Consider the following 13,612-nt stretch of genomic DNA (forward strand, 5'->3'; position numbering starts at 1 on the left):
AGATATTTTTAGTCTCTTCTATGAATACACACTGGAAATTCTGTGCTTGCAACAGCCTTCTGGAGGTACTGGCATAAACCATACAGACAAGCTGATTTCACAGACATGAAAAATGTTGCAGTAGAATTTTTGCAAAAGTACTCCTAGATGAAATAAATACAGAAGTCAGATATTGAACTAAAATGGCATCTAATGTCTTTGAAAAAAAAAAAAATCCCTTCTGAAATGAGCTTTCATTGTTCAGACTAGAAAGACCTTAACTGTACCTTCAGACATTCTTAATTCTGCTGGATACCCCAAAGCACAGCAAAAATAAACATAAAATCACACTAGTACTGTTTTGTGATGAAAATTTCTGTTTGCTTACTTCTACCTGACAGCAGCTCCCAGTTCTCTCTTCCCACTTGCTGGGGGAAGTGGCTATCACTTCTTCTGCTTAAAATTATCTTCTGCGTCATTAACTACTTTTTGTCTAGGGTTGTCTAACGTAATTCATTTAAACTCAAAGCAATTATTCCACAACATGTAATTGGCCTTGAGTCTGACAACGCTATTTCCAACCTGCAAAACTGCAGAGTGCAAAAAGGCTAATTTTTCATCCCACTCAGCCTCCCCTCACTATAACCCAGTCAAGGATAATAAAAGACACTCTCTGCCAACCTTATGCTGTGAAAAAGAGGAGAGAGGCTTATCCTATGACAATCAAGAGCCTGTTCATATTGCACAGTCTCAAGTAATCTACTCAAATTAGAGGTTTTCGGGAGAAGAGAATCACCTCCTTCATTTCTCTTAGAAATCAGAGGTCTTTGATTAGCCTCCCCCATGAGCTATCTAATATTTACTGTACAGCACTCAGGGCTACTATATGAAGAAGTGGAAGTCAGCTTACTGGACTAGAGAAGCTGTATAATTAAACAGAAACAGTGCTGAACTGTTCATCTCCTTGGCTGCTTTATGAGTCCACCTGCTCCTGCTTTTGTTAGCACAGAAGTAACTCCACTTCAAAGCACCGCAACAATCTTGTGATGTGACCGAGTAGCAGCAGGTTACCAGTACAAAGCTGTCCCACTGACACAGAACATCTAAATAGGAAGAAATCCCTGCTGACTCAGGCCTGACAGCTTCATTTCCTGGATTATTTTCATTCTGCTGCTCTCACCCTCTTCTCCACAGATCCCCCCCACCTCCAGCCTAGGCAGTTGCTCCATTGCTATATCTCACGCACTGCAACAAAAGATACAAATGTTTTGCATGTCCTCCAGATGTTCATATAGCACAAGTTTATAGAGGCATTGCTCAGTATCACACAGAGCTGTTGGAAGGTAACTAAGCAGATGGGTCATCCACAGAGACATGGAAGAGTCAGAACTCAAGGGCAACATGCATGCATGAATGACTGAACAGGCTGAAAATGAAACAGATCCAAAATATCACTCTCCAGCTCCAGCATAATTAAATTCTTGGCCTGATCTCTTTTATTGTTCACACAGAACAAGAGAAAATTATGTTTCTAAATTTGCCACCAGCATGACTATCCCATTCCTTTCAGCAGCATTTGCAGGTGTATTTAAAGCCGGGCAGCCACAATAAGTAAGGTCTGCAGACTGGGGACCCCCATCAGCACAGGATGAGGCTTTTTTCAGGTCTAAAACATTCTGTCCCAGCCACAATGACAGCTCATCATCGCAAGGAATTCCCCTTCAACATGTGAGTTTTGTTTCAATGCCATCCATCCCTGACATCTCTCACTCTACTGTGTATAATGACAATGGCATTTGCTCCATCCTGATCCTCTATTGAACTAAACTCTGTTTCAATTAAAACCTTTCAACTTACCCAAGGCTCCACTGACTTTGAAGTGTATAACAAACTATACCATTCCCTAAATGAGTATCCTTTTAAAATAAAGCAACTCCCCAAATGCCATTTTATGGGTTGATTTCATCAATTAAGTATCATCAATTAAGTATTAAGGTTTTCACATACAGAGTATTCCATTTTATAAGAGTTCTCCCCCTTTTTTCAACACCTTGAGTTTAATGAGATAATTAAAATGAAAAAGTCAATGTTAATAACTTGGAAACTGCTCTATAACACTTAAATTTGCCACAGCATCACTAGTCTAAGTACATGCTGGGGAAATGCCAATGAGCTGCTACAGAGCCAGAAAAAAAAGGTCACGGAGCATTTTATTTTGCAGTTACTACATAAACAGAGGTTATTTTTAAATTGCTCATCAAGAAGCAACGGCTCTCAAAAACAATGCCTTAAGTATTTCCAAATCCTTACAGGAGCCATCCCCCTCTAACAACAAACACATCTCAAAATACTTCACAAAGCAGGCCTCTGTCATTGCCCTCCCTTTCCAGACAAAAAGCCCCACTGCATCATGGACATGACTTGCTCAAGGCCACCCAAACACACCAGTGCCAGAACAGGGTACAGAGCCCAGATTTCCCAGCTACAAATCAGCTCCTCAGCTGGCTCTGCTAGCAAGTCTTAAGCACTTACTGGTGTGCACTAAAAACATGTGTTTTGCCTTTAAAAGAGAATCGATTTTACAGACAAAACACCTGGGTGGGGAAGAAACGGAGAAGCTACTTACAAAAGTTCACAGTTGCATAGATATCTTTCTTCTCCTTGCTCCAATTCTCCATACAGCCTTTTTCATTTGTTAAACCCCCATCACCCCAAAAAACCAAAAAAGCAAAATCCAAAGCAGAAGAGGAGCATTCCAACCCTCTGAGGAAATTACAGGCTTCTATTACCACAGATTCAAGTAAAAACCATCACAGGTTTCATGTTTTCTATGTACTGCTGAATCTACCATCAAAACACACCACAGTGCTGGAAACGTAAGGACTTTTGCTCGTGTATCTCACCACAATTAATATTAGCAAGAAAAGCCTCTAAACCCATGCCATGTTTTAAAAAGAGCTTCACATACTGTGACATGTTTTAAAAAAGCCTCCCATATCTGAAGTCAGATAAACACACTTTACAGATGGATACAACTGCCTGAAAACAGGTGTCCTGGGGCATGTGAAGACTGGCTTCTGAAGCCTGCAGAAAAAGCTTGACTGTACCTGTCAACAGAAGCCTGTATTGGGGAATCCTCTGAACTGGCTTGAGCAGATAGTGCTTGAGGGCCAGACTAGCACAGCGGGGGCTCATCTGAAAGAAACACCCAAAACAAATAACAATTCCACAGCAGTCAAAGGTTCCAGCAAAAGAAAACATGCCTCCAAACAACTACTGATTATACTGGATAAGCTTTTTATCTTTGAAAAGTGATACTGCCACAGTGTTAAGCACCACACTACAGAGCAAGCATTTCCATGTGGAAGACTGCATGTGAAGTTACCTGTGTGTGAAAGACACTAGTAAGCACTCATATTCTGTAGATTCAAAACGGGGGCTTTGACCTAGGAGGAAGAGAGGTGAGGCTTCCCAGAAATAAAGGAAACAGGACAGCAAGGGCAACATGCTCCTTTGTGATCGCTATCAGTGTTCATTAGGACAAAAAGGCAGAGAAGACAGGAGTGCTCACTTGCAGAAATTTTAATTAAACCACACCTCTAAAGACAACACAGAATTAAAAGATCCATGCTTCAAGAATGCTAATTATCTTGAGTTTGCATTCAAAATAATCTGAATCTGAAACATTAAGTAAGTCAAAAGGCCTCTTGTCTTCTTCCTGTTTTAAGACAAGACTGCAGGAAAAAACCCCATCACCAAAACATAAACAAATTAAGGACAGTTTCTAAAGCCCAGTGAAGGACTGCAACTGCTAAAAAGTCACAAAACAGGATACAGCTTAAAAAAGAATACAATACCTCGAAGTCTTTGACTACTGATGCAAATCCTGCATTCTTCTTACACTGTTCATCTAATAATGCAACATTTTTATCAAATTCTTTGATGTAAGTTGAATACATCTTTAGGTAGGGACCCTTTTTAACAAATATATCAGCAATTCTTTGATGCTCAAGCCTAGAAACAACAACAACAACAAAAAAGATGCAATTTTAGCTAAAAATAGCATAATCTTAACCCTACAGCAAAACATCTCTTTTTTTCAGAGTAAGATGTGCTAGTTTGTGTTCTGAACAAAAAGTTTACAGCAGATAGGTAATCATCTCAGTTGCTATTCTGAAACACCTTACTAGGCACACATCAACACACTAGTGTTAGATGACAACCACTTAATATACAGTCTTTTAAAAATGGTCTTGAACTGTTCCAACGCTTTAGTTCAAGGTGAGAATAGTCCTTACCCACTGCAGTGCCTTTGTCAGTGGGTTTTGTATAGCTCCACCCACCAGTGGTAACTGAGGATAGTGTTCAAGGGGACTGTGGCTGTCAATCAGTGCTGTGCCTGATAAGTAGATCTAAACCTCTAAAATGCAAACCAGTCTTCAGAACAGCCTCCTTTTTCCCTGATTAAATCAGTGCACTTATCATGCTCATGGCAGGGCCCAGAAACTTCAATTAAAAATGAAATTTCAAATAAAAACTGTGGTTGCTACAAAAATGTATTGGCATGCCTTCTGGACCTTTTGGGATGCATCTAAATGGCACAAAAGCACATCTAAATGAAAAATAATCTCCTATACATTCAAAGTACATTCAAGAAGGCACAAGAAACACAAACAAGAGTCAAACCATGATCACATGAAGTCACATAAGCCCCCCAGATAAATTTCAACATCAAAGGAGTGGAATCCCTTTATTGATAGTCACCAGTGAGATAATCGCTCTTCCAATTCCCTCAGGAGGTCCCGATTGAGTTCGTAGAGCTGAGGTAGGTAGTAGAGGATCTGATTCAGGATTCTGTCCTCAATCACTGGCTTTCCAAGTTGCCTGGAGGCATGTGCCACAGCATCCCTGAAATCCTGCCGGAGTACAAAGAGGACAGAAACCCCCCTTGCCATGAGTGAACAGCCCTCAAAGCACCAACACAGAGTGCTCCACGAGTTCTCATCACAGACATCCCAGGCACTGCTCCCTATTACCAAAGGCAAGGCAGGTACCATCTGGGCTGTTTTCCTGCAGCTTCCATTTACTCCCCTGGGACTGCCTTAATCCTTTTGGTTTGACACTGGAACTTTACTTTCTTGGTCCTGTATGCATAATATAGAAGTTGTTCATTATTTTTACAACAAGCCCTTAAGAAATGTGTTAGAATTACTTTAAAGGACACTAAGGTGGGCTAAACAAGGCTTGTATCTGCAAGTCAAAAAATAAAATTATCATATCAGCTAATACAATCATAGTAATACAATCACCTTACTTAAAAACCATCCTAGTGCTCATAACACATCTACAAATGCCATTTTGGAGGGCAAAAACTAGGGTAAAAAAATTACTGTATGTAGCAGCTCTTCTATATACAGGGAAATTAACATCTAATGATAAGATACCATAACAACATGGGAATCACAAGATTTCAAATGTTGGCAATGATCAAAGCCAACACTGACTGGTACCTTTGAGACATTTACAAGGGAGGAGGAGCATCCTACTTACTCTTGAAGGATCTTACAGCATTTTTATGCTATAACCAGCTCCCAACAGGACACAGCTGAGGCTCATTGGTCCTCATTAAACTATTCAAATTTAAAATCGTGATCCCACACAAATCAGCATTGCCAAGACAGATACTCAGTATCCATAATTCAGGGAATTTTCCCTATTCACAAACAAACAAACCTTTCAAAAAGTTCAGCAATCTAGCATTTCACTTGAAAAACAACACTGTCTTAACTGACAAAAAAGAAAATATAAATTAGGTAGTGTTATGTATTACTGTGACAATAGTAATCACTTACATTTGGGCAAAAAGAGAATTAAACAGCTCTTTTGGGGTTTGTGGTTAATGAAACCTAATATCACATGCATGATCTCCAGGTATCTTGGAAAAAAGTAACCAACAAAATGTTCTAAGCACAGTAATAAGTTATATTTTAAGTGTGCATGGAGTCCATGCCTATCTTTGGAAACCTGTAGGGTCCTCAGGTTGAGGAAAAAAAAAAAATTATCCCCTTTTCCCCATCTGTACATCTACTACTACAGCTCTTATTAGCTATCCCATCAGTCCAGCATCTGGCACTATTTAGGGTCTCTCAAACTGAAGCCTCAACTTTCCCCTGCTCTCCCTCTTCATTACGTCAGCTCTGGCAACGTGAGCTCCAGACACGCTTTCTTGCTTTTTGACCCTCTGGGTCACAAAGGCTGTGACTGGGCAGTTCTGACAAGAAACTGAAATGAGATACAGGGCACTGGCTGTAACTGGGGAAGGCTGAGAACTAAATGAAAGGGAGTTAAAAAACAGATGGCGTTATTCATATGGAAATGTTCTGGTCTACATCCTCTGTGCAGACTAGTGACACATAGGTTAACTACCAGCTGCATCTTATAGGTTTTTCTGACCCTGGGGCATTGCTTAACACTGAAATGATACATGGAATTACAATGGCAAAAGCTCAAATGAGGCATTCTGGAGAGCTTCATGCAAAATGCATCATCATATTATGATAATATTCTTCCCCCGCCCCCAATTGTATGCACACACAATGTACTCTATGTATTTTGCCATAGGATGAGACAAGAATTTTGTTTGAATGTCATAAAGGGACTTGATGAAAAGCAAAGCAGCTTTGTCTGTACTGTAATCAACAATCCAGGCTTTCCCCTGACCAAACAACAAAAGGAGAGCAGGGAGCCAGGTTTAGGCACCACTAGATAACACAGGAACGTCAGCTGTAGTTAAGAGCATTTATTTAACTTCCAGATACAGCATTCAAAGAGTCTGCAGGGCGTTTTCCAAACACAGATTTGGTTTTTCAACTCGCTTCACCCAAAGTCCATCAGCTTCATTATGGTTTATAGATTATGCCATGAAAGGCTCTATCATTGAAACAGCCAACCAAAACTTTACTTCATCACCCCCTGTATCCCCTTCCACAACTGAGTAAACTGAGGAAGTGCTGCAGAGAGGAAATACAGGGAAAAAAGATAATGTGAACCTTTCAAATGTCGAAAGCCTGTGAAACAACAAGAGATAAATTTCAATGTTCTTTCTGTTATATTTTTTAAATTATCTTCATTACTGACTATGCATTTGTCACTGTAATCATATTAAGATTTATTTTTAACCTGGCAGTGGGTGTGAAGTAACTGTCATGCCAAGTTCATCTTGAGATAAACTCAAGAGTTGAATGCAGAGAGCACATGCCTGGGGATTGGGGGTGGGAAAAGAAAAACAAATGTAACAAGGCTGGAATTACCAGTGTTTACACTTGAAGGTACTGGCCTTCTGAGAAAGTGATTTCATATCCAAAAGGACAAAACATAGATCAGGTCTGTTTTAATTACCAAATATAAAATAGCTAATTTACAAACTAAACGCTGAAATTCACCTCAAGGGGTGGAAAGCATTCAGATGACAACTTTTAATGCAAGTAGGTGAATGACTTAGAAATTAGAAACTGCAGTAAAAGTAAAGTACCAGCACCTAGCTCCCTCTAAATCTAAATCAGTTCACTGCTAAATAAAAGCAGAATTGCTCTTGCAAATAATATATACATTGCTCTGATATCTGTACATGCCTGCATGATGTGATTTATATTACAAACATATTTAGCACATTGTCCTATTTAAAACTGCTGAAGAGCACTGCTTTCATCAGCCTGTTCAAAGGCAATCACCTAGGTTGTCCTAGAAATTATTCTGTTTGAAGCAATGCAGCAATCCTTTACAAAGTTAATGTTAAAGACAGATTTTCTAATTAAAAAAGTATCTTTCAAATACTGAAATCTTACTCATCAAAAAAAAATCCCTAAAAAAGAAAATAAAAAAAATTCCAAAAACCAACTTGCCACACTTTGAAATTAACGTGCTTATTTCACTGAAAAACATTTGCAACTCTAGACGTGGTTCATATGCTGCATGACAAAACCCAAAATATTATGCTAGTTATAATCAATCACCCCAGCTTCTTACCAGGACTTTTTTTTTCCCTTTCAGAAGTGGGGAGGCTACTGTACATTTTCTGAAATGCTGGTTTACAGTTTCTAGTTTTACATAATATTCTTTATATTCTGGTCCAATAACAATCTTCTGATATCACTTTTTACTGATTAGGTAAAGGTAATTGTTTTCACACAGCTCCTTCAAGAGAACAGCACACCTTGCCATCCTTGGAAAGAACTTTCTTTCCAAACCAGAAACAGTTTTAGTCTATGCTAGGCTAAGACAGCCTCCCACTGGGTACTTATCCACATGAAAACCCAGTCTAGGCATATTAAAGGCTTCTGAGCACATACTGTTGCTGAATTCTTGTCTGATAAAACACTTCCAACTTGAAAATGTGTAGGAAATTCTATTTATCCTGTTGGTATACACTCCCCTTATAGCTGTGGAGTTTTTAAACAATATTTGAGGAGGTTACCATCATGACTGCTTTTGTTTCCTCACACCACTCCTTCACTCCAGCTTCCTTAAACAAGCAAAGAGGCTGTGATGTCTGATAATTCTGACCCTGTTCTGAATCATCTGCAATCAGCCCAGGCACTTCCCCTCTGCAAAGGCCCTGACTCACAATCCCTCAGTTCTTCCCATCAGCGGATTCCCAGCCTGCAGTGAACTGCCTGTGTGAGTCTAAGGAGCTAAGGACAATTTTAGCTGTAAAGCAAAAGTGGTACTGAGCACTAAAATCTTGTCAGCTGCTGACTGGGTCAAGTGCACCTTCAGGTACCTAACAGTTGAATGAAGATAATTTCAGATGGGGGAAATTAAAATTTCTTGCCAATTTAACAGGAAGAGAAAGTATTACATAATCTAAACATAGTCACATATTCTATTCCTCACGCTTCAACCAATATTCATCTTAGATCTGTTCTCCCACCAGAACATAACACTGAAGAACAACTCCCCACCTGCAGACAGCTCAAATATCAGTTTAATTTAAGGAAAAGAAGCATGTTTTCATTTGGGTGCTTTTCAAGGAATACACACACATACAGACGTCCTATGGCGAAGGAGGAGGGAAGAGGAGGAAGTTTCACAACAGCCAGGCTGCTAGATGTGACAAACTGTAAACATGACTGCTTAGCAATACAGCTACAGAAGATTTCACAAATAGATCATTTAAAATATAAATAGGCACTCCTAGCTAGAGTCAGACAATTTGCCATAAACTGCTAAGTTAAACTACAGCAACTATAGTTCATCAAGACTATGAGTCAGTGTGGATCATATTTTTCAAACATATGCCATTACTTTTGGAAAGCTGCCACACAATTCCACACCTTTTGTCTCAGGTAATAAAATAATTTATAAGCCTTTAACAAAATAATGTATTTGATTTTTTACAATAATCAATGCTTTGACTGTGGCATATTCCCAGAATGCTATTTCAGGCAATAGGCTGGGTAGTAGAACAATATTTCCTTCTAAACTAAAACTATTTTATTAGTCTTCTTAGTAACAGGACTACAATTCCAACTCATTGTCAAGTGTCTTACAATTCTGAAGTACTTCAGAGACCAAACATTTATCAACATATTCACCTCAGTAGTTCCAACTCATTGTCAAGTGTCTTAGCAATTCTAAAGTACTTCAGAGACCAAACATTTATCAACATATTCACCTCAGACTGGTCAAATATTGAAATTTTGCAGATGGAGGAAAAGGAGTTGGATGTTGAGAGAATTTTTCATGGTCTAACAGTACGTCAGTTGTAAGCCAGGACCCGAGGTCAGAACTTTGCTCCAAAGGCCATAGCTATTTTATTTTCCATTACATTCTTCTTCCAAATCTACCACAAATTATTTTTCAAAAGGCTTGGCTACAACAGACATCAGTTTATATCTATATATATATAAAACTATATGTAGTTTTTGTATACAGAATTTTGCCATTTTCTTCTGAAAAATGGTAACATTAAACCAGAATTTTCACGCTTGTGTCTCTGGAAGGACACACAATAGAAAACTATGCTTCACCTCTTATCTGCCTTCTGCAATAAGAGCTTGATCTTGTGGCTGCAGAAATGCTAAGAGGTGCCTGCTGACAGGCTCCTACTTGGGCTCAGAGTCCAAATATGGAGAGAACAGGGGTCTAAGTCAGGAGCACAGATTTAAAGGCTCAGGCAAAAGCCCACAGGACTAAGCTTTTCTTTTCACACAGCAAAAAGTTACACACTAAGCCTTGCATTGGAAGGAGTAACCTCACAAAACCAAGTTCCTCTGCTGGACTAGAAGCCTTGCTGCATATACAACAGCAGCAGGGAGGAAGCAGAATCAAAAAGAGTGGAAAAACAAAAAGAGTGGAGAGTTTTGACAAAAGAACAAAATTCAGAACAAAAATGTACCAAAAAAAAAAAAAAAAAAAGACAACAAATAAACCAGACAGCTTAGCCTCACAGTAGAGGACGCTGCTGAGGAGGTCCTCTCACTCATGCAAAGCAAACCATCTCCAAAGAATCCCATAACAAAGAAGAACAAAGGGCACCAATCCTGCCTTACTCCTTTTTCCAGGAACACTGGGTGTTTTTTAGGCACAGGGCAACTCAGAAAGAAGTGATAAGCTTGTTTCTCTTATGTCACCTTGTGTTTTACACCCAGTTCACGGTTTCTTTTTTCTGCAAGTGTCCTTAGAAAAAAATAGTACTTCTCCCACATTCTCAACCCTGGTTCACTCTCAGGAGGCAATGCATGAACCATCTCATAAACATGCATACAGAAGAGCTAGTTTGATTTAAGCTCCTCTGTTTTCAGGAGTTTCTAAAAGTATTTTACTGGAATCTCACCCTAAAAGAGCACTAACACAGTAACAGAAATACAGAGAATTCAAGATTACATCTAATGTTTGATTACATCATCAAGCAACCCCATTTGCTGGGTCTGTTTGAGACTGTGTGCAAAGCCAGGTGAGTCCCTTATCTCTGTTATGACCAGCTTGTTTAGTATTTACAGAAGTATCACCAAGTGTTTATATAATTTTGCAGTGTGTCTTCAACAGAAGCAGTTAGATGTACTTGTAGTGTGCCACAGGGTCCACACAGGCTGGCACTCTGGTATCTTGGAAGAGTTGCTCCACCTAACTTGACTTTGTCAACATAATAGAAAAAAAAGCTAAAAAATTTCAGTGGTACTTGTAACTAGTTTGCAGTCACATTCCTACCTCCTCGACTGCTTTAGATTCCACTTCAAAGGCTCTAAGATGAAGCAAATTAAAGAGCTTTTTCTTACATCAACACTCCTTTTTCTTGGCGCCATGTGATGCATTTAGCTGACATTGGTAAAATATGCTGAAGAGAGTATTATTCATTTCAGATCATTGCTAATGGAATTGGTCATGAAATTTCACGTGGAAAACCACTAATAGATGGCTCAGAAGGTATGGAGCATCCCTCCATAAGCCAAATCTTTACTCTGGGTAAAAGAGCCCAGTCTAGGGAGAATCTAAGTTCTAATTCAGAAATTTGTCGGAGGTTGCTTGACTGGCAGGTAGTAAACCAAAGTGGTCAGTGCACATGAAATCAAAAGGATCATTTTATCAACATTAAAATATTATCCATGTATTATTAAATCAACTGATTTAATACTGTGTGCGAAAAACAAACAAATCCTCAGGCATACCACTCTGTGGAAACAAAAATCTGGGTGTCTGCAACCTTTCTCAGCTATGGCAGTTTTTATTTAATGAAGAATGCCCACACACAGAGCCTCAAAACCAGTGCCCTCTCTGACAAGGACACTCACCAAGGTTCCTGCTGCAGCCCAACTGACAAATTAAGGACAAAGTATTTCCTAAACTCCCAACCTAGCATCCTCCCTGTTAGGCCAGGCTGAATACATGTTGATTGTCATTGCTAGCCAACAAAAACATTTCCAATAGTTTTTATTTGGCAGCTAGAAACCAGTAGACTGTCATGAACAGAGTTGCAAATTATCCATTAAAGGAAAAGCAAACACATCCTACACCACTGCACATCTACACTGTGGGGACAGCTTTAAATTTATCCCCAGAACTTCCTAAGCCTTCTACTCTTCCCTTTTTCACATTATTCTTCTGCTTGCCTGCATCCTCCTTACCAATAGCTTTCTTCCAGTACTGCACATATTGCCTAAAAATATGGTACACTGAAAAGCAAAGACACCTTTAACAAATAATTTAAATGTCTGAAAAATATGATAATTTAAAATTACATAGCTTAAAACTTGCCTAGGACAACTCTCTTTCTTTTACCGCTATTTAAGTTTGAGTTCTGCATTAGAAACCATGTTGAATATAAATTCTATATTGGCTGTAACTGACTGAGCCAGCTAATAAAAGCCAAGCTCGAACAGAATCAGAAAAACAGTTACCAGAAGGAAAGCAAAAGGGGAATCAGCAAAAGATGTGGTGAGCTTTTTGTTCCCTGAAAAAAAATCCCTGTATTACAGGACTGTATACAACCATCTATAAGAGTCTTTGTTCCCAGTTTCACAGAACACACTTCTCAGGGGACTGAGGCAGACCAATGCATCTGTTTGCAATATAACCACTTCTATTGCCCAAGGAAAAAACCACTATGTTTGCACTTAATAGAGTGACAAAATGGTACAAACACATATCATTTCAAACTTGACAGAAAACACACAAAATAGAGAAAAAAAAAAGTCTTCATTAATTTCCTATTATCACCTTCAACACCGCATGTTTTACAGATGACTGATCTGCACAAACACAGATTAAATACTTACTCCTGGCTGTGTACAGCACATTGCAGGTACTACAATCACAGGTGTTACCAGAAAGCAAATGTCTGTCAGGGAGCTGCAGCCTCACTAAAACACACTGCCATGGTGATGGATGCACCATTAGAGCTATTAGCTATTAATTGGATTACTCAAGAGTGTACCATTTTAATGTACCATGTCTAAAATAAATTGTTCCTGCCCCCCTCCACCATTTAAGGAGTTCTTCTAACAAAAATCTTTATTTTTGGTGCCATGTACATATTTATAAGCCAGTACAAGCTGGCTTATAAATATGATTCTGATTAACATAAATTGATATATATTAAATTTTCAGTATTCAATACCCACACTCAGCTGGAAACTGCATAAATTATTAAGGAGATCCAGAAGGAACGACCAAAATATTCATCTATTATGTAAAATATGAAACATTAAAGTACAGCTTAATTAGATTATTTTTTATATTTTGAATACGTAGATGCAGCAGAAAAAAGGCACAGTCACTACCATAAAGCCTAAATATAAAACTTTAATAGATTAAACAAATAGAAGAGGAAACTGCTTTATTTTTAAGTACTTACAATGTGTAAGAGCTTTAGCACATCCACAAACCTATCAGAAAAGCAAGAAAAAAGCAAACAGTTACATTTTAATTGCCCAATTAAAATAAATTGAGTAGTTATTAAGTATAGCATTGACACTTACACCTTCTCTGAGCTCATGATCTCCTTGGCAATGTGGTAAACCTTTGTTTTCTTTCCAGCTGCCTTACCCTGCAAATAAAATCACATGTTACACTAAGCACCTACTAAAACTGTCATAAAGATCATTTCCAGCTATTAGTTCCTTAAATTCAATGTAAT

At 38.7% G+C, this 13,612-nt stretch overlaps 1 protein-coding gene across 1 annotated transcript in view; it reads right to left on the reverse strand.

Moving 5' to 3' along the window:
* Window positions 1–13,612, reverse strand: part of FGD6 (FYVE, RhoGEF and PH domain containing 6) — a 72,660-nt gene that overhangs the window by 27,161 nt on the left and 31,887 nt on the right. The window contains exons 4-8 of the mRNA XM_039704170.1: window positions 13,455–13,522; window positions 13,331–13,361; window positions 4,744–4,895; window positions 3,837–3,993; window positions 3,087–3,174 (exon numbers count right to left, since the gene is read on the reverse strand). Coding sequence (XP_039560104.1) covers window positions 3,087–3,174; window positions 3,837–3,993; window positions 4,744–4,895; window positions 13,331–13,361; window positions 13,455–13,522 — 496 coding nt within the window. The remainder of the gene's footprint in view (window positions 1–3,086; window positions 3,175–3,836; window positions 3,994–4,743; window positions 4,896–13,330; window positions 13,362–13,454; window positions 13,523–13,612) is intronic.

Source organism: Passer montanus, unplaced genomic scaffold (assembly GCF_014805655.1).
Source record: "Passer montanus isolate IOZ18808 unplaced genomic scaffold, ASM1480565v1 scaffold17, whole genome shotgun sequence".
Classification (NCBI taxonomy): Eukaryota; Metazoa; Chordata; class Aves; order Passeriformes; family Passeridae; genus Passer; species Passer montanus.